The sequence below is a fragment of the Aspergillus fischeri genome, genomic scaffold (assembly GCF_000149645.3).
Source record: "Aspergillus fischeri NRRL 181 1099437636263 genomic scaffold, whole genome shotgun sequence".
Classification (NCBI taxonomy): domain Eukaryota; kingdom Fungi; phylum Ascomycota; class Eurotiomycetes; order Eurotiales; family Aspergillaceae; genus Aspergillus; species Aspergillus fischeri.
The window spans coordinates 472,051-492,046 of NW_001509763.1; the positions used below are offsets into that span (position 1 = coordinate 472,051).

General features: G+C 50.4%; 9 protein-coding genes across 9 annotated transcripts, besides 3 other annotated features; 5 read left to right on the plus strand and 4 right to left on the minus strand.

The window, feature by feature from the left end:
* Positions 1-440: 440 nt before the first annotated feature.
* Positions 441-1,958, plus strand: NFIA_026010 (UbiD family decarboxylase; the record flags this gene model as incomplete). Its single annotated transcript, XM_001261423.1, has 1 exon — positions 441-1,958. One exon carries the CDS (start codon positions 441-443, stop codon positions 1,956-1,958), a length of 1,518 nt encoding a protein of 505 aa, XP_001261424.1.
* A 267-nt stretch (positions 1,959-2,225) lies between these two features.
* NFIA_026020 (GNAT family N-acetyltransferase) lies at positions 2,226-2,997 on the minus strand (the record flags this gene model as incomplete). Its single annotated transcript, XM_001261424.1, has 2 exons — positions 2,226-2,796; positions 2,858-2,997. 2 exons carry the CDS (start codon positions 2,995-2,997, stop codon positions 2,226-2,228), a joined length of 711 nt encoding a protein of 236 aa, XP_001261425.1.
* Positions 2,998-3,737: 740 nt separating this feature from the next.
* Positions 3,738-7,686, minus strand: NFIA_026030 (Ankyrin repeat protein; the record flags this gene model as incomplete). The annotated part of the gene is made up of 3 exons (XM_001261425.1): positions 3,738-7,021; positions 7,218-7,446; positions 7,504-7,686. The coding sequence occupies 3 exons, from the start codon at positions 7,684-7,686 to the stop codon at positions 3,738-3,740; spliced, it is 3,696 nt and encodes a 1,231-aa protein (XP_001261426.1).
* Positions 4,861-4,901: a microsatellite.
* Positions 4,861-4,902: a microsatellite.
* Positions 4,895-4,936: a microsatellite.
* Positions 7,687-7,932: 246 nt separating the features above from the next.
* Positions 7,933-8,493, minus strand: NFIA_026040 (uncharacterized protein; the record flags this gene model as incomplete). The annotated part of the gene is made up of 2 exons (XM_001261426.1): positions 7,933-8,173; positions 8,225-8,493. The coding sequence occupies 2 exons, from the start codon at positions 8,491-8,493 to the stop codon at positions 7,933-7,935; spliced, it is 510 nt and encodes a 169-aa protein (XP_001261427.1).
* Positions 8,494-11,770: 3,277 nt separating this feature from the next.
* Positions 11,771-13,558, plus strand: NFIA_026050 (ferric reductase family protein; the record flags this gene model as incomplete). The annotated part of the gene is made up of 1 exon (XM_001261427.1): positions 11,771-13,558. One exon carries the CDS (start codon positions 11,771-11,773, stop codon positions 13,556-13,558), a length of 1,788 nt encoding a protein of 595 aa, XP_001261428.1.
* Positions 13,559-14,098: 540 nt separating this feature from the next.
* NFIA_026060 (SDR family NAD(P)-dependent oxidoreductase) lies at positions 14,099-14,917 on the plus strand (the record flags this gene model as incomplete). The annotated part of the gene is made up of 2 exons (XM_001261428.1): positions 14,099-14,193; positions 14,269-14,917. The coding sequence occupies 2 exons, from the start codon at positions 14,099-14,101 to the stop codon at positions 14,915-14,917; spliced, it is 744 nt and encodes a 247-aa protein (XP_001261429.1).
* Positions 14,918-14,983: 66 nt separating this feature from the next.
* NFIA_026070 (putative dUTP diphosphatase Dut) lies at positions 14,984-15,499 on the minus strand (the record flags this gene model as incomplete). Its single annotated transcript, XM_001261429.1, has 1 exon — positions 14,984-15,499. The coding sequence occupies one exon, from the start codon at positions 15,497-15,499 to the stop codon at positions 14,984-14,986; it is 516 nt and encodes a 171-aa protein (XP_001261430.1).
* Positions 15,500-15,971: 472 nt separating this feature from the next.
* On the plus strand, positions 15,972-17,933 carry NFIA_026080 (uncharacterized protein; the record flags this gene model as incomplete). The annotated part of the gene is made up of 1 exon (XM_001261430.1): positions 15,972-17,933. One exon carries the CDS (start codon positions 15,972-15,974, stop codon positions 17,931-17,933), a length of 1,962 nt encoding a protein of 653 aa, XP_001261431.1.
* Positions 17,934-18,217: 284 nt separating this feature from the next.
* Positions 18,218-18,777, plus strand: NFIA_026090 (glyoxalase family protein; the record flags this gene model as incomplete). The annotated part of the gene is made up of 2 exons (XM_001261431.1): positions 18,218-18,652; positions 18,697-18,777. 2 exons carry the CDS (start codon positions 18,218-18,220, stop codon positions 18,775-18,777), a joined length of 516 nt encoding a protein of 171 aa, XP_001261432.1.
* Positions 18,778-19,996: the final 1,219 nt, after the last annotated feature.

The following is a 19,996-nucleotide window of genomic DNA, read 5'->3' on the forward strand; positions in this document are numbered from 1 at the left end:
GGTTTTAAGGCGATGCGCTGCCAGTACTGCGGCACTTTACCCGGCCATATGATGCTCTCCTCATGGCAAAACCTGATCTCGGGGGCTCGGATTTGATAATGTCAACGGGGAGGTGTAAATAGGGCTCAAATCCGAGCTTCCGAGCCTCCGAGGCCCCGAGATAACGGATATCGGCATTGGTGAGCCATTATTTTCACTCGGCATCTATGCCAACTTTCGGAAATGCCTTGATGAAATCATGATAGACAAGCTTTTGAGAAGGATGCCTGCCGAGTCTTCGGTCAGCTTCTAGAGGCTATGTCATCGGCAATTGCCGATCATCCGTTCCATGGCGGCACTATATAACTCCCTCACTGGTGATCAATCTCGTCTGTTACCTCACGTCACGTCTCGATTTTAGTCTTTTCTTTCTGAACATTCCTCAAGAACTCAATATCACAATGACTACTGTTAACGATACCAACGTGGATCACTCCTTCCGCGCTTTCGTCGAAGCCCTCAAGGCAGACAACGACTTGGTCGAAGTCAACACAGAGGTCGACCCTCACCTCGAAGCTGCTGCGATTACCCGGCTCGTGTGTGAAACGGACGATAAGGCGCCCTTGTTCAATAACCTAAAGGGAATGGGAAAGAATGGGCTTTTCCGTATCCTTGGTGCCCCCGCTTCCCTTCGTGCCTCCAGCCGCGATCGCTATGGCCGCCTGGCTCGCCATCTCGCCCTCCCACCCATGGCTAGCATGAAGGAAATACTCGACAAAATGCTCTCTGCTAGCGAGTTACCTCCCATTGAGCCCAAGATTGCTGAAACCGGTCCCGTGAAGGAGCACTCCCTGACGGGCGATGAGATTGATCTGACTGCGTTGCCTGTACCGATGATTCACAAATCTGACGGAGGCAAATACCTCCAGACATATGGTATGCACGTCGTGCAGTCCCCTGATGGGACGTGGACGAATTGGTCCATTGCTCGTGCAATGGTCAAGGACAAGAACCATCTTACGGGCTTGGTGATCGAACCGCAACACATCTGGCAGATCCATCAGATGTGGAAGAAAGAGGGAAAGGACGTTCCATGGGCACTCTGCTTTGGTGTCCCGCCAGCAGCGATTATGGCCTCGTCCATGCCTATTCCCGACGGCGTTACCGAAGCGGGTTATGTCGGTGCCATGACCGGTCGTCCTCTTGAACTCGTGAAATGCGATACCAACGACCTATATGTTCCTGCGAACGCGGAAATCGTCTTCGAAGGTACCCTTTCCATCACTGAAACCGCAGACGAGGGCCCGTTTGGCGAAATGCACGGCTATGTTTTCCCCGGCGACAGCCACAAATGCCCTGTCTACACTGTCAACAAGATCACCTACCGGACCAATCCGATCCTCCCCATGTCAGCCTGCGGTCGCCTCACCGACGAGACACACACAATGATTGGTGCCCTGGCCGCAGCCGAAATCCGCAAAGTATGCCAGCTCGCCGGCCTTCCTATCACGGATGCCTTCTCCCCGTTCGAATCACAGGTCACCTGGGTAGCACTCAAGGTCGACACTGCCAAGCTCCGTCAGATGAAGGTCACTGCCAAGGAGTTCCAGAAGAAAGTCGGCGATATTGTCTTCAACCACAAGGCGGGATACACCATTCATCGTCTTGTGCTCGTAGGTGATGATGTCGACGTCTACAATGGAAAGGACGTCATGTGGGCGTTCTCTACGCGTTGTCGCCCTAACGCCGACGAGACCTTCTTTGAGGATGTCCGTGGATTCCCGCTGATTCCTTACATGTCTCATGGTACGGGGTCCCCGACGCGGGGCGGAAAGGTTGTGTCTGATGCTCTTATGCCTGCTGAATATACCTCCGGTGCGGACTGGGAGGCGGCTGATTTTGAGCACTCCTACCCTGAGGATGTCAAGGCCAGGGTCCGAGCTAATTGGGTCAATATGGGCTTTCGCGAGCGTGATTAGCATTTCCTGTAGCACTAGAATGTACCAAGAATATAAGTTCAGTCATACATCAGTACACGTGAATTTCCCTTACTTGTATCCAAAAGAACTGCTGGTTGATGTCAACGGTCAACTATACGGTGCTTGATCCTATGCTGTATCCTGTCATCTCCATTTTTATTTTATGCACTCATTGATCTATGTAGACCTTTCGTCTCAGAGTCTGGCTGCCAATATCATGATCCCCTCCTATACTAGCCTCTGCACCCCAAACCAGTCCCCACGCAATTACATCGCAACCAACGCCTTCTCCATCTCCAGAAAACACAAATTCTCAGGCAACTCCATACCCGCAAACCTCTCAAACGGAAACGGCGTCACCTCCCCGGTGAGCTGATACCCACACCGCAGATACCACAATATCAACTCCTCACGCGTCGAAAGCGCATTCAGCCCTCCCCGTCTAACTCCCCATTCCCTATGAGCATACTCCTCCGCGTAAGCGAGGATCTTCCGCCCGATCCCAAAGCGCTGGTACGCTTCATCGACAGCGAGCAGGAAGAAGCGAGCGAGGTTGTCGTTAGCGGTGCACCTGGAGACTCCGATGCAGGCGATCAGCGCGCCGGTGGGGTCGGTCGCGAGGAGGAATGCGCTGTCCGGCGTGGTGATCTTGGATAGGATCTCCGCAGTGTCGATGCGGAAGGCTGAGGCGAGAGCTGTGTCGCCGGTCCAGTTTGGTCTTGTGTCTGGGGCGCGGAAGGCGGATTGGACTAGGTGTTGGATTTGGGGGGCGTCGGAGGGGGTCGCGAGGCGGTAGTGCATGGCGGGGGTTGGCATGTTTCCGGATTTGGTTTGTATCCTGGGTGATATTAGGTTATATGTGTGTTGTGGTGATTGGGGAAATTATAGGATAGCTTTACATGATATTGAAATAGAGTGTCGCATTGCATTCACTCTCGCAGAGTTGGAGAAGAAGGTTGGTGAGCTCTGTCCGCGGTGAAAGAGAGCGCTGGAAAGTCAACGATCGAAATAATGGATATAAGGTCTTATACAGCGGCATCTGGGTAGTTGGAATATCATATAGAATGTACAATCTGTGGCTGCCCTATTGCGGCTTTATTCCCGTTGTCATGGTCCACGCCCTACGCCCTGCGGGATACACGGAGTAAGCAATATTGTGATAATCACCGGATGCAATGTTTTGCTTACGTCTCTTGTGCATCACTTGATATTAAGACACGCAAGTAGGAAGGAATAGTTATTTGTCTGGTGTTTGAGTAACCTCCTACGTCCACTTCGAGGAGCCCTTCTCCTGCCAGCTAGAACGGACATTAATCAATGCGATGGTTCAAATGGTAAGACGACTTTTTGTTTGATGGCTGACCTTTGACTCGAATATAGTCCATCTTGCCGAATCACTGGCTACTGATGTGTTGTGCAAGGGTAGGGAAGGCCGGACTTAGTAGTGATCAGTAGTAATAAATAGAATATTACATCAAACGAATCTCAATTCCTGTTCTGAGTACAACTAGATGTAACCTCTGCCCCTATTTCTTATCTGTCTATTGTCCACTTGTTTGACTTGCATTTCACTCGTTTCGGCTGACTGTTCTAGCAGGTGGATAAAGTCCAAGCTTTAGAGCTTGAGTCTCGGACAAGAACAGGCCACTTCAGTAGTAGAGACACACTATCATAAACGGCTTGAATAGAGAAAATGTGTCTCATATCCCTGCGATACATGCCGCCTACCACCCTCCCTTAGCTTTCGGCTATTTTCTCGACCAGTCTTCAATATCTGTATCACTCTTGGACGGTTCTCGGAAGTGGATCAGGACCGGATGCACTCATGGACGACGAGAACAGGAAACTCAAACTTGAAGCACAATCGTCGGGATTGGCGCGTGACTCAATAAATGGCTGGACCACTGCTTCACTCCCCTTCACTGCTGCTCCATGATAGCGCGCCAATCTAGAGCTATCCATTGGGTTAGCGCCTGCGTCAAGCAGTAGCTGGACCACTCCCTTGTGCCTTTTCGCTGCTGCACAAGATAGTGGCGTCTGGTTATAGATATCATTTGACTCCGGATTGGCACCTGCCTCAAGGAGTAGGTTAACCACTGCTGGGTACCCATTCAATGCTGCACGTGATAGTGGTGTGTGATCCAACCAGCTACCCTTTGACTCTAGGTTGGCGCCAGCTTGAAGAAGCAGCTTAACCACTGCTTCATGCCCGCTCTCTGCTGCCAAAAATAGTGGCGTCTTATTATAGATATCCTTTGTCTCTGGATTGGCGCCAGTCTGAAGAAGCAGCTTAACCACAGCCTCACGCCCATTCCGTGCTGCACGGGATAGTGGTGTCTCACTCCTGCCAGCCTTAGCCTCTAGCGTGGCTCCTGCTTCAAGAAGTACCTTAACCACTACTTCATGCCCTTTCTCCGCGGCCAGAAACAGCGGTGTCCAACTCAGGCTACCATTGAACTCCGGGTCAATCCCTGCCTTAAGGAGTCGATTGACAACTGCTCCGCATCTATTTGAGGCGAACACTTTGTCTACCAAGCTCTCATCTTTTCGTAGGATAATTTCCACCAAATCCGGCATGTCCTTTTCAATGGCCCTAGAAAGGCCTTTCAGCAGCGTTGCACTCGACTGTTGAAATCTCCCTTGCTGAACAAGTAGTTTGGCGATCTCAATCTCATCGTGATCTATTGCCACGACTAGGGCTCGCTGACCATATCTTCCTTCCATCTCAACTGCGGCAGGCTCTTTCTGGAGCAAGATTTCAACGATTTCCCTATGACCATTTTCCACAGCAACATATAATGGAAAGTCCGCATTCAGATTCTGAGAAGTTGCTGAAACGCCGTACAAAAGAAGAAGATTCACAATCGCTGTTTGTCCACTTCGTGAAGCTAAGAGAATAGCCTCATCATCATCATCATCATCATCATCATCATATACATCATCAGTTTCATGTTCATTTTCATCTTCAGTTTCATCTTCGCAATGGGTTCCATTGTCCCTGTCGAATTCCGGTAGCCTCGTCGTGTTGGCTCCAGCCTGCAGAAGTTCCAATATGACTCGTTTAAGAAGATCCTCGTTGTCCTTAATCTCTTTCAGTGCGAGATGGACGGCCCCATCTAGTTTCACTTTTTTCTCAATAAGCTTCATGAGTAGAGGCTCGTCCCTGTTACGAATGGTATAGGAAATGAGGGCGCTCTCTTGGCTAAGATATTTAGGGTCAGCCCCTGCTTCAAGCAATGTATGGATCACCTCTCTGGTATTGTTTGTTATGGCAACAGTCAGTGGCGTTTCACCATCATTATTCTCGGTGTTAGTATCCACAAGGTAACTTCTTTCCGGTTCTCTGGTTCTCGCACCGTTGATGCTCTGCTCAACGCCTTCATTTTGTTGAAGCCGCCACATGATCGACCGATTGAGCAGCGCTAGGGCCATATCCTGCTTGTCCTCTCTGATCGCGAGAAGTAATGGCGTATTCCCTTCGGCGTCTCTACCGTCAAATTGCACATCATCTTGCTGCAAGAATTCGTCAAAAGCGCTCTTCGAACCCAGCGCGATAAGAACATGAAGCGCGGTTGCTTGAGCAAAGGGCCAGCCTATAGGCGCGTAAATGCAATCAGGATCGGACACACTCCATACACTGCCGATTCTCTGCATGTCTGGTTGTCGATCTGATTGAATGAGAGAGAGGAGATCAGATTGGGCGATTCCCTCTTCTTCCACCTCCTGGATATGGTGCAACAGGAACCGCACAGCGTATGGGACCAGTTGGAACCTTATCCGGAGTTTACTTGGCCTCCACTGAGCTTCTTCTATCACTTCCTCTAGCGTCAAGTATCTGAGACAGGATCTCGATATTTGAAAATGACCAGCTGCGACTGGAGATTGAGAAATATTTAGGTCATGTTCAACATGGCTAAGGAAATTCTTGAGCAAGTAGTCAGCAACTGATTGGTGGATCAATTGAGCCTCCCTGTCGGGGTCTTCCCCGTCAGGACCATATTGCTCCCAAACCTCGCGGGTTTGAAATTCAACCAGCCCCCTTGAAAGGTGCTTAACATGCCTCTCGAACTCAGGCAGAGTGTCAGACCAACTTGAATGCTTTCGAATGTCGGTATTGCACTGCATGTCCTTATCGATAGAAAGTGCGTCCCGAAGCTCTTGCGCAGACAACGGCCGTGCTGTGAATAGGACCCATTGGAACAACTTGACAGTCTGCTGCCTTTCGGTTTCCGGAACACTACACATAATGCTCGCATAAAGTTCATCGAGAGCTTCCGGTATGGTGACGAGCTTTTCCTGCAGGATGTCCGCCTTGGTGCCATTGTCGTTCTCCTCAATCACCATATTACAAACTAGGACCGCCCATTGAAATCCTCCTTGAGCTTTTAACAGGATCTCCTTTTCAATTTGCTGACGCTTTGAGTCTGGTTGGACTTGTTCGAGCCTATTTCGAATGACCAATCGAATGTCTTGATCATTTCGCTCTTCCACGGAAATAGTTGGGAAGATGTCGAGGCCAAGGATAGGATAGTGTCTAGAAGAAACACATATCTTTACCAGTCCCTCATCGCGCTCAACGTCTCTCATAATATCTCTGAAGTACGATAGCAAGCTTCTTGCAGCGTCTTTACCCGTCTCGTCAAGCGCGTCGACAAAAATGACAACAGGATGGGCCTTCGTCCCTTTTGTCAGAACTCGGAACAGAAATTCTTGGAGCTCTTTTTCCCCCCAAGTCCATCTATTTTCCTCATACGATCCAAATCGTTTCTCACGATCCTCGAACTGGGCAGTGAGCTCAGAGAGGTAGGTTGGGAATGATTTGAGCAGGGTATTTAACAGTGCACGGAAAACACCCAATGGCGTCTTCTGAAAAAGCGTTCCTCGACCGTGTAGAAAGAAAGACACCACAAGCTCTCCATATTTTCTGTGGGCCATCTGAGCAGCAAACTTCATGAGAACGGATTTGCCGGCTCCGGGATTCCCTTTGATCCAGAAAAGACCTCTTGGCTTGTTCATCCAGTCTTTGTACTGTGGGTCATCGAGGAGCCACCCACAGGTGTTTACTGCCGAATGAATGTCATTGAGTCTCCAGTCCTGTTCTCGAAAGAAAAGTGACCTGAGACATTCTGTGCCTGGTCAGTTGCCTGTTGAGCATTAGGTCTTGCACTACATACCCAAGCTCTCTGCTGAAAGCGACACTAAGGCTAGAGATGCTCTTAGTAAATTTACGAAGCTAGACAATCAAATCTGGTCACACACAGTTATTTCCAGCTTCTGCAATCACAATACCACGCGTGCTTCGTGCTTCCAACAGTAGTGGCCGTAGAGCTGTTTTAACTCGTTGATATAGGGCATCATATTGGTCGCTATATTTCACCATCTCGGAGTGACATCGGCCGATTGGGTGTTGGTTTTTACTGCCGCATGTCGCGGATGAAACATCAACCAAGACTCTCAAAGGTCCGGAGAGTTCCCACCGGCCGTTTTTCTAGACGAAGTTTAAGCAGTAATAATGATGATAACGTTGAACTGCTCAGTAACTCACCTTGATCGCGGTGCGGGACTTCTCCGTTTCGTAGAAAGAGATAATACGAATATGCCTTCCGCCGAGTACATCCTTGAAGTCCTGTTCGAGGCGTATAAGAACCGCTGAATTCTTACCCAGGGACTCGAGTAGACCGCGGTTCGGCTGGTCTTTTACCAAGGGGACGAGCGACTCGATAGCCATCCCTTGATGGGGGACGCCGAAGAACAGGAATCCGCAAGTGGAATTTAGTATTGATGCGCCAGTCTCATCCACTTCCTCTTTCAGCTTGCATATAGCCTGTCGACCGGCGTGTGAGCATACGGAAAGCCATACTCATCGTCAATACAGACCTCTTTAATGACGAGACCCCCAAGGCTATGTCCAATGAATACTATCGGACGGGATTGGTTTGGTTCCTGCACACTGTATTAGCCATATCGTGCATATTCAAGTGGAGATGCGAGGATCGATGACCCGGATGCCTTCCATGTCGATCTGAAGGGCTCTACCCAAGTCTGTCAAGTTCTGGAATGAGCTGCTTTGGACTAGCCGAGTGTCGTAACCATAGATCAGGATCCTTGCATTGGGAAAATCCAGTGGCAGAGCATCACGGAGCCACATGAATGAACCGCCCCTTTCTTTGAAGGAACCAAAAGCGTGGCCACCAAGACCGGATATTGCGATCACGCTTTGTACAAGTTAACGTCGCTCCGTAGTCACAGAGGTCCTGAAAACTTACTCCACGTCACAGCTGTCTTCTTCAGAATGTTGGAGAGGCGTGAAACCCGAGAAGTGAGTATCCAGTATAAGAGTGGGTTTGGTGTCCACGGTGTCTTCATCCCCGTCCGGGGGCAGCGCAAATTTCCATTGATCTTTTGAACCTTGAGATAAAGAGACAGGGAGAGTATGGAAACTAAGGGTGGCGACCTTGCTGTTGCGCTCGACGGGGTTAATGGCAAGAGAATGAACCGCGACGCTCGCACCAGGTCCAATAGAAAGGACGCTCATGACAAGTTCCCGGACATCAGGCCTGGTTCGACATTGAAGTGGGATTCCTCTTAGCCTGAAGTTTTGATAGTGGTCTGTTGCCATAATGCAGCAATTCTGCCGATGGAGAACGTCCCTGTAAGTTTGACAAAGTCAACGCTGAAGTGAAAAAACGGTAAGAATTCTAACCAAGTCACGGGCTCATGGCCAACACACTTGTCGGTCGAATCAGTACGTGCCAATGCTCAGCCTTGCTCGATGTCCAATTAGTCACTCGTTTCTGGCGCCCTGCTGCACATTTGAATGGCTATTACACCCTTGAGTGATATTACTGGTCCGATCCCCCTGCCCTGGCAATTTCCTAGCCTTACTGCGCCGCGCCTAAACCTTGAGGAAGATCTCTCAATTCCTCAAATCTTCAATCTCTTTCTTTTCGTTTCCATCCTCATCATGAAATATTTACAGAAAGTTCGTGCACGACCCGGATCAAAGGACGGAGTGTTGATGATGTTTCTTTCCAGTATAAAGCTTCTCAGTTTACGTCTTTAAAGTCAATGGCGTTGTGAGATTGATGGAAGATGGAGTCGACAAGGTGAGTGAGACCGATAATAGAATTGATTAAATCAATGATGAAGTTGACGGTCAAGTAGCACTGTCAGGCCCCCTTTCCAGAAAGAAAATGAACTCCTGAGCAGTGTTTGTCTGCCTGTCTACATTCCGCAGAGAACTTCAACCTTCTATCCCGTGGATGACCTGCGCACATACCTAGAGCATGAGCTGCAGACACCCCGTCTGGACAAAATTCATCAACATCTCTGGCTCGCAGGTCTCCCTAGGGCTGCACGACCATTGCATCGACAAAGACTGCTTGATCGCACAATCATAGTCACCGAAGATCCGAACGAGCACCTGGTTTGGCATGAGTCTCGTATAGTCGTCAAACCGCTTCCGGAATATCTGCTTTCCTATCAGTTCTGGCAGGACCATCTCGAAAAGGAATTTCAAGATGAATCTTTACGCAAAGCTGCTTATGGGTTTCTCCTATCCTATAGTTGGCTTATATGTCGTAGATCCGATCTCACCGTGGCGCATTCCAGTGGTCTTTTGCCTGAATCAATCACTTGGGAGAATTGGGTGAAATTCCTGGCCGACTTTCTAAGTCATGTCGATATAGACTCACTTAGCAATGTCTCCATTCGGTACCGGTACGGCGAGCTGCGTCTGTCAAGATTGCATCGGATATACAGGTTTTTCCCTTCAGTCTTCTCCACAACAAATTTTATCAAGGGATTCAAATCCGAGCCGACGTGGTATAAAGCCTTCTTTGCGCGCAACTTCAGCTGGATCTTTGCCGTTTTTGCGTACGTGACCGTTGCATTAAGTGCGATGCAGGTAGGGCTTGGGACACAAAAGTTGCAAGAGAATCATATCTTCCAGCAAGGATCACAACGATTCGCAGTTGCAAGTTTGATTCTACTTGCTGCAAGTGTGGCTCTGATCTTTATCATCTGGGTCTTTCTATTCTGCTTTCATTTCTTGTGGGCTATGCAGAGTCCAAAACATCGAGCGCATTAGAGAACAAAGCTTTCTCCTTCATCTTAGGACGCGCGGGATGGGAGATCCATTCGTCTAACCTTGGCCGGGCACTTGAATGACATATTCAAGCGTATAACATCAGCCGGCGACTCCCGACGCGCTGGTTTGGCAACAGTTGGTGGCCACATCTCCGCGGAGCATATTATCACGACCGAAACCAAGTCGGCTCAATAGTTCGGGCAGATGTCGGAGGAGATGCTTCAGCAGATCTCACGGATCAGAAACTACTCCCCTTGATGTGAAGGAACTGAGTTGAAGGAGAGGCACGTGGTCCAAATGGGAAACTAGAGATTCTGGAGAAGGCTGGGGTCGCATCAGAAGTCAATGTTGATAGGGATCCTTCTACCACTATCTGTCGGTTATTTTTGACTCCTCAAACAATGGAGAGGCCGATGGGGTACTATAGAGTGCCCTAGTGTTCACTGTATGAATAGACTCTCAAGCCTAGCTACATAGCATTGATTGAAGCGTCTATAGCTTTCAATATATAGTACCCCTATTATAGCTCTACACAGCCAACTCCCGCACTTATATGACAAGCACAAGTTGCTCCGTAGAACAAAGATAAGAGTGAGGAATAACTTTATATTGGTGGGAGGACATGTGACAGGGTCAGGTTGCATTTGTTTTAAAGTTAATAATAGCAATGTCTGATCTGCCGAGGTCCAAGCACTAGTGCTGTTGCACAGGCACTACGGAGAAACAAGGAACGACTAATGGTCAGGCCCACAGTTCAAGATCTCCTGAATTTGTTATTCAGGCTTACTTCATAGACCATTAAGGTATGTTTACCTTTCCATAGGTGGCAGCGAGTAAACCGTGTCCGGGTGTTTTCAAGAAGCTTCGATCTGAAGACTTTGATACATTCGAGGTCGAGGCCAAGCGAGATATCGGATGCCCATATTTGGAGCTATATTTAGCAACTCTGAAACGGTGGGGATTGGGGACAGTTACCCGAGTCCAGACCCACGGTTTGAGCAGGTTATTCAGCAACCTGAAACGGTTCCTCGTCGACAGTTTCAGATCGTCCTATGCCAGGTACCATCTCCAAGTCGATAACTAGATCTTCCTGCTTCCCCACAGAGAGGATACAACATGAGGATACCACAGGACGGAACAACGATTGTTTCACCATTGAAGGAAGTTCCCATGGAATGCTCCATGTCTACACGGACATCTCCTTTTTCTTCGAAAAAAAAAGTCTCTCACTGTGCCAAAGTAGAAGAAGCTTTCCATTTGAAGCACTCGGACTTCCTTTACGGGACAAGACGTATCCGTCGCAAATGACAGGAGGCAGGCTGGGACAGCTTTTGTCGTGGATGAACCCCTCTGTAGGTTTCACCAGGGCCCTGAACCTCTCGGTTAGCAGTGAACACCGAATCCGATGGTCTTCCCTCGAACGATGGAGAACGATAGATGCTCCCATTTGTCAGTCTATCCATTAATGGGCCGGATTAGCCAGGTTGACAACCGCGATGGCGTCATGAGATTGGGGCAGACCCTTGCGACTCCCTGTATCAAGCTAAGGTATGGTGTGTTGCCCCTAAAAAAGAATGACGTGAAGAATAACAGAATGGATTCTTCACAGTGATAGTCTTGGTGGATCATGTAGTCAAGGAGCCTTAGAGTGATAGGCGGACTTATATACGCAGTGAGCGCTGCTCTGTTGATCATCTTGAGTCTATTCATCTGCATCATCACCATGAAGACTAATCGGATGGTGGATTACTCCACAGGTCATGATGGCCTCAACACTCCCCGCGATGTCCTTTTTGTTCAACTCATCTATTCGTCCATGTTGGCTTTCGCCGGGATGGTCCTACTCGCACGGGTGGCTCAAATCGGGCATGCCTATCTTCGCTACATTGTCTGCTCCGGTGCATCTGAAAAGCAACAATCAGTCTGGAGCATCACGGAATCATCAGTCTGGGTCCGAATCAAAAGCCGTCTGCTCTACGCTCCCTTGTTCCGCAAGCGCCATAACCGAGAGATCCAGCTCTCGTCGGCCATGAATATGGGCACTCTCCCTTCCCGGTTTCACTCGCTTCTTATCTTTGGATATATTCTCAGCCAAATCATCTACTGCTGTGACCTCAACTATCAGAATGAGACACCCGCCATTATTGCAGAGCTTCGGGGACGCTCCGGCACATTGGCCACATTAAACATAGTCCCTCTTGTGCTCTTTGCAACCCGCAACAACCCCTTGATCCCTCTTCTACGGATCAGTTTCGACTCATATAACCTTTTCCACCGATGGTTGGGCCGCATCGCTGCCATCGAGAGCATAATTCACATGGCTGCTTGGGCCGTCAACACCGTCCGAGAGGCAAACACGGCTGCACTTGCTCAGCATCTTGCTGAAACGCCTTCCTACGCCTGGGGAATGGTTGCAACTACAGTCATGGCATTTTTCATTCTTCATTCTCTGTCGCCCGTACGACACGCCTTCTACGAAACCTTTCTCTGCATCCATCAAGTGGGCGCTTTCTTCATCATCTTGGGCATATACCTGCACCTCGACATGCACAGCCTACCTCAAAAGCCATGGATCCAATGGGTCATTCTCCTCTGGAGTGCAGAACGATGCACCCGACTTCTCTGGCTGGTCTTTTTGAATGTGTCTCGACGACATGGCATGACAAAGCTACGAGTAGAGGCGCTTCCTGGCGAAGCCTGCCGTCTCACCTTCTTCCTGCCCAAGCACTACCCCGTTCCCCCCGGCAGCCACTTCTTCGCGTACATCCCCCACATCTCCTGGTGGATGTCGCACCCCTTCTCCGCCGCCTGGACCGAACCCTCCAACACCACCCGCCCAAAAAGCATCCAATCATTAACCGACACCAAATCCCTAACCCTCGAAAGCCAATCCTCCCCATACAACTACACAGCAGTGACTCTAGTCGTCGCAGCCCGCCAAGGCATGACCCGCGCACTGTACACTCGCGCAATGTCCTCCCCAGACGAAACATTCACCACGACCGGCTTCCTCGAGGGCCCATACTCCTCCCACGCAGTCAACATGGCCAGCTACGGCACGGCAATCCTCTTCTCCGGCGGGGTCGGTATAACGCACCACCTCCTCTTCATCCGGGATCTACTCCTCCGCGCCGCAGCCGGCCGGGCCGCCACGCGGTCCATCACGCTGGTCTGGGCGGTCCGCAGCATGGACGGTGTCCGCTGGGTGATGGAGTATATCCAGGGGATTCTGCAGATGCCGCACGCCGAGTCGATCCTGACGATCATGCTGTTTGTGTCGAAGCCGAGGAGTCCCGGCGAAATGCGCAGCACGGGGGGCATGATCCGGACGTTTGCGGGGCGGTGTAATCCGGCTACTGTGCTGGAGGAGATTATGCCCCGGAGGATTGGGGCGACAGTAGTGTCGGTTTGTGGGCCGGGGGCGTTGGGGGATGATGTGAGGGAGGCGGCTAGGCGGCAGGTAGATCGGGGGGTTGCCCTTGATTTGGTGGAGGAGGCGTTTACTTGGTAGTGCTGTTTGTATATCATGTTCTAGTAGTATATAAGTAATGAGTAATGTATAATAGTGTTGATGTGCAACGATAACATTGGATCTGTATCGGCAACTTGCTATCACGGACTGTCAAGTCTGTATCGTACTACAGCCTTTGCGTATATGCGCTCTACGCAACAGAGTCAGATCCTTATAAATGACTCAAGTACAAGCAGTAATAATCTAATACTGTGGACTGAGCTACTAGTAATTCATAATTATATAATGGTTTGGTCCACTCAGCGAGCTCACAAACACCGTTATGGGGGCATCCTTCGTATCGCATAACGTTATGGTGAGAAGCCGTCTACGAAGTGGGAAAGAACATCGTTATCTTCTCTTAGACGATCAAACGCAGTAAACATGACCCGACCTGTATTTTCTATCCTTCAATACGATATCTCCAGAATCGGCCTAGCATAACGTTATGTAAAGAGTCAGACCGCACATATATAAGACGACTAAAACCCTTCTATATTGTCATCCATAACCTCACTAGAGTACGGATCACCAACCAGAATGAGCCTTCAAGGAAAAATTGCCATTGTTACTGGCGCCTCGCGCGGAATCGGCGCCGGGATTGCCCTCGATCTCGCAAAGCAAGGTGCAAAGGTGTGTATCCCATCTTTCCCTCCGCAATGATATCGCTAATTCCAACTGCTCACCCTAACCTACACCTCCGAAAGCAGCAAACAAGCAATCAACGAACTATGTGACCAAATCCACTCCCTGGACAACGGCTCCGCAGCAATCAAAGTCCAAGCCGACCTCCGACAACCAGACGCCCCAGCTCGAATGCTCACTGCCACGTTCGACGCATTCCCCAATGCCAATAACAAGATCGACATCCTAGTCAACAACGCCGGCGTATCCCTATGCAAGAACCTCCTTGAAACAACTGACCACGACATCTCCTCCGTCTTCGACATCAACGTCTACGGCTTGATGAGCATGACCAGAGCGGTAATCCCGCATCTCCGCGCCCCAGGCCGAATTATCAACCTCAGCTCTGTAGCCGCTCGGCGCGGGTCACCCGGTTTCTCGGTGTACTCCGCCTCCAAGGCAGCGGTGGAGGGATTCACGAGGTCGTTGGCGTGTGAATTGGGGCCAGTGGAGTGTACGGTTAATGCTGTTCAGCCGGGGGCGGTGGAGTCCGATATGTTGCGCCGGGAGGTGCCTGAGCAGGTGATCGCCTATATTCAGGAGAATACGCCGTTAGGCAATCGGATTGCTATCCCGGAAGATATAGCGAGGGTTGTGACTTTCCTAGCGGGAGAGGGGGCGCGGTGGGTGACGGGGCAGAGTATTTGTGTTAGTGGGGGATTGCATATGAATTAGTGTCAGTCATGTATTATTATCTGCCAGGGCTAGAGCTTAGATGAGTTAATGGCAGAGTTGGATATGTTACAGTGACGTCCTCCCCTGGTAAACACCCGCGTACCCCTCTACCTCCTCGCTCATCTGGTGGAATACAAACTGCGCGAGTCGCGCAGAAGGGTAAACCCTCAGTCCGGCGGGATTAAGCACTTGCATCAAGGCCCCAACTGCGCCTACATATCCACTGTCCATAACGCCGGCGGTGAGCAACACACCAGAACGGAACAAAGAGCTGCGCACGAAGATCTGGCCCATCGCGTCCAGAGGGACGGAAACTGTCTCGTTGAATTCGACGAGATAGGATCCCTGCGGGAGGTCGAGGAAGCGTTCCTCTGGAGTAGTGGTACTTGATGCAGGGAAGGGGATTTCGTTGGTTGACGCGGTCTGGCGACGCTGGTTGTCTAGATCGATTATTCCAGGTGATGTCCAGGTAAGGACTCGTTTGAGGGTGAGATCCACGCCGCAGGGTTGGACTTGTAGGGTTGGATTCTGCACATTGCGGATGATGGTGCGGGTGAGGAGAGCGCGGCCAGGGATGATCATTTAGTTGGTTTAGTCTTGTGTACGGAGTTTCAGTGAGGCTGTTAAGGATAGATAGCGTAGTCTCATGGCAAACCAAAGACTTTTATAATATTGGGCTGGATGTTTTCAATGATAGGAGCATCGATCCAAGACGGGAAGGCTAAAGGTACTACTCTTACTCATATTATGCCAACTGGCCAAGAGATAAAGGTGGCTAGATTAAACGCCAAGAGAAGTCTCAATCTAACTAGCCAAGTTAGCAATAGTCTAGGCTCGGATTATCAACTCCTCACAGAGTGGCGACGGCCGTTTGTGATAGAGCTTTTAGCTTGGCATAGTTAGCTCAAGTTGTAGTGAGGCAGCCTGAAATGAAAAGACTGCTGCGCCTTAATTTGAGTTAGAATGTCACAATACAATATAGGGGCATCTAGATAAGATATATCCACGGCAAACCACAAATACTGGGCTCACTTGGCATGCAAATCCGTGCACGATGCACTCTGCCGATCGAATGGATCTGCTCGACAAGTGGGACCCGGAATTTGAGGATGTCGGCACGCTTAGTTTGGATGAGATTTATCAAGAACTGAGTCGCCTCGATGCTTTTGAGCGATTCATAAGTTCGAAGCAAGGACAGAATGGTCCTGACAATCCCGACAAGGAAGTTAACGATGATACCAATGCTGGGAAGGATGGTGAGGACAACCCAGAGACCCGACAGAAGACCGTACTCCGTGACATCAACACACGCCGCATCGCGCTTCGAGCTGGGGCAATGGAACTTTCACGCGCGAAGATCCGACCAACTACAATAGTTGATTTGCCTGCTGATATTCTGCTCCAGATTTTTGGTTACTTCCAGGACTCAAGGATCGGAAGACGGGCCCAAATTGACTGGAGGTCGCCGGCCAGGGGCTGTGAAGAAGATATTGCCCGTAAGACTGCCCGCGAGACGATCCGGCAAATCCGCCTGGTCTGCAGCCTGTTCAACGATCTGGCGTCTCCACTGTTGTGTCCAATCCTCCGCGTAGATCTGGACCAGGAATCGATGAATGGGGCGGTCGAATTGTGCAAACGTCCCCGGATAGCTCAAGGAGTGCATGCCATCCAAGTCGGGCTGCAATATCGTCCAGAAGAGCTTGTCTCAGACTGCTCGCGATTCAAGGACTATTTCAAGCTGCAATTGGATGAAGTGGCCCATCGCTGTGACTGGCTCTGGGGGAATGAATCAGACGACGAGACAGAAGGCCGGGAAGACCTGAGGGAATATCGAGAAGCGACACGCAATCACGACAAAGTCCGTAGTTCGTGGGACGCCTATTTTCACTCCGACGAGAGTGACGAAAATGACGAGAATGATGATGTCGCCGAAGCAGAGGCGGATGAGCACATGGGGATCCTCGTCCGAGGTTATAATGAATATTGTAAAAAGCATGAAGAGCAGCTGCAGCTCATCACCAGTGGATCCTTCGTCACCATGCTTGCACGTTGTATCTCCCAACTGCCCAACACGGTGACCCTGGGCTTCACAGACGAAATGGAACCACTATATGATCGGAATAACTGGACAATTTTAATGAGAGACATGAGTTTGCTTCCCGGAATGATGAGCGCAGCGCTACAGTGGGAAAAGATTGATAATTTGCGCCATGGCAATGATCTACTTACGCGTGATGCCAAACTTACGCCCGCCAGGATCTTGTTTGACCTGCCGGTTGCCATACACAAATCCGGAATCAAGCTGAGGTATCTTGACCTTGGACCGTTCCCATGCCGAAGCAGTTTTTCTCTGCTCTGTCCCGAAACCGTGAGCAATCCCACCGACTCAGCAGCATGGTCAGCTCTTCGAGCGGCGTGCAGCAGCCTCTGGAGAGTCGAGTTCAAGGCGTTCTTTCAGTACCGGTACATCCGCTACGAGCACCTCCGACCGGATGAAAAGCACTATGTCGATCAGTACCTCAGCACAGTACTTTGCAGTGCAGATCTAAAAACTGTGTCGTTGAACTTGTATTCGTTTGGCCTCAATGATGGCCGCACTACGATGCAGGGCTGGTACGATATAAGCCCCGTTCTTAGTGCTGTCAATTGGCCACGGGTCGAACGTATAAGCATCTCGAATGTCTCTTCGAAGCAAGATGAGCTAGAAAGCTTTTGCTCCGGGCTGGGACCCTCAACGCGGCGCCTTTCATTGCGGGCTATACACCTTTTGGATGGCAGCTGGGAAGGTATTCTGCGTACATTGGACGAGAAGATGCGGTCTACGTTCCTTGAACAGAATGTCAGAGTGTATCTGAGTGATCTGACGGGGGGAGAGTTTGGAGAGGTAGAGATCAGGGAAAGAACCCCCCTCTTCGGGTTCGAGGACTCGGATGACGAGGTGGAGCCGCCCAAACCACCTCCTGCGGCAGGGGAGTTGTTGAAGAAGCAATACGCTCCATTCTTCTCTATCTGGTAGCTGTGTCACTGCCATGGTCGATAGATCGTGTGCAATACACTCCTAGAATTGAGGATCAATAGCTATGAAATTGACTTTAGAGACCCATCTGGACCAAGTTGTCGGGCAGTTGTAGGTTTATCCATTCCATGGTTCATAGCTACACAGCAACCAGCACTTCATAGATCCAGTGATACAGATCAGCTTATCGATCATATGATTCTTTCTTGACATCTATTACCATGAGACATCCCAGCACCTCACATCCCTCACATCCCTCACCATCAATCCTCAACACAACCATAATGTCCAAAGAAAGCACCGACCCCAACGCCATCGACCTCCTCTCCCGCCTAGCAACTCTCCTCGAAGAAGTCGCCAACAACCTGCATCACAATCACCTAGACCGAACCGCCATCCAGACCCTTCTGCACCAGTACTCCTCCCGCGCCGAACCCGACGGCCACCTCATCAACGCCTCAAAGCAGGACTCCCAGTGCGTCGAACACGGCGTCTTCCTCTCCTACGTCCACGTCGAGCTACTCTCCTGGCTAACCAAACACAACTACACCATCCCTGCGTCCTCAGTAAAATGGTATAGCTGGCGCAAGCTGAGTTCGCGCAAGTACCGTCTGCCATCGCTATTCTCTGGTCGCGCGCACGCGGCGCAGTTAGAGGATCTCTTGCGGAATGTAGTAGCCAAGGCGGAACTGCTGCATGCGGAACTGCGGGCTCATGAGGTTTGTTTATTTCATGTGGAGGAGCGTTGCTGATGGAGTTGTAGATTGAGATTCCGGATGTGGCGGTCGATTATGAACGGGTGACGCCTCAGGCGCCGCAGGGGACACCGCCGGAAGGTATGTAGTTGTTTCTCTCTGTGTGTTCTAGGGTCCGTTCTAATGTTACAGCTCTGCATAAATTGCTGCATCGCGCGATGCTGGCTGAGGTGCTGCTTCGGGAGGGAAGGGTATCGTGATTATCGTTGGGATGGCGTTGGTCTCTCTACGTTTGGCTTCAGATTCGGCCTTCTGATTGTTATTACTGCTTTCGTCTGCACTAGTATGTACTACCCCTGCAGATAATGATTCCATTCGTGTATAGCTTTCATCAATCCATCCTACGACTCAAGCGACCCGGCGAAGACCTCACCTGACTAATTCTCGTATCCAGCCTCCAGCTGACAAATGGAAGCCCCAGAACAAGGTCTAGCCCTGCGTAAACACATATATCCAGCCTTGTTACCCATAAAACAATCAATTCATTCCTTCACGATTGCACGCGTCATTCAAACCATTTGACTGCGCTAAAATGACTCACCCCACCCCCCAAACCCCAACCCTAGCCACCCCAGGAACGGGCCACCACCCCAGCGCAACCTCACACATCCGCATCGCGCGCCCCTGTCGCGACTTCACCGCCGCAGAGCGCTTCTACGTGACTGGACTCGGCCTCAAAGTCCTCTGGCGCAGTGGACCCGCGCACGAAGTCGAGGGCGGCCATGAGCTGCTGATGCTGGGGTGGCCGGGTGCAGCGTGGCATTTGGAGCTGGTGCTGGTGCATGGCAACGACGAAAAGAATGCGCCGAAGCCGACGGAGGAGGATCTATTGGTTATTTATGTGGATGGGGCGATTGAGCCGGGGGTTGTGGAGAGGTTGGTTGAGAATGGGGGGACCAGAGTGCAACATCCGAATGAGTATTGGGAGAAGTGGGGGGTTACCGTTAGGGATCCGGATGGGTATTTGTTGGTTTTGTGTCAGAGGGGGTGGACGAATGTCTAGCCTAGGGTATTCGGGTCTTATTGCGGATATGACCGCTATAAGATGCTATACGTAGAGACCATGTCTCGCTAGATATATAGTCTTGGGCCGATGACACGCCTTGGACTTGTTCCGCTTGTGAAGCACCTTCTTAGGCAAAAGTTCTATATGCTTTCTGAACATGAAATTTGAAGACAATCACTATGTCTCCGAGTGCACTGTGATTTGTAATGCATTAGGCTGTCTGATACTGTGATGCAGTCTTGTCCGAAGCCGAGACATGACTCGATATCGGCACGTGATACTCCGTACTGCTGTCGGTGGAG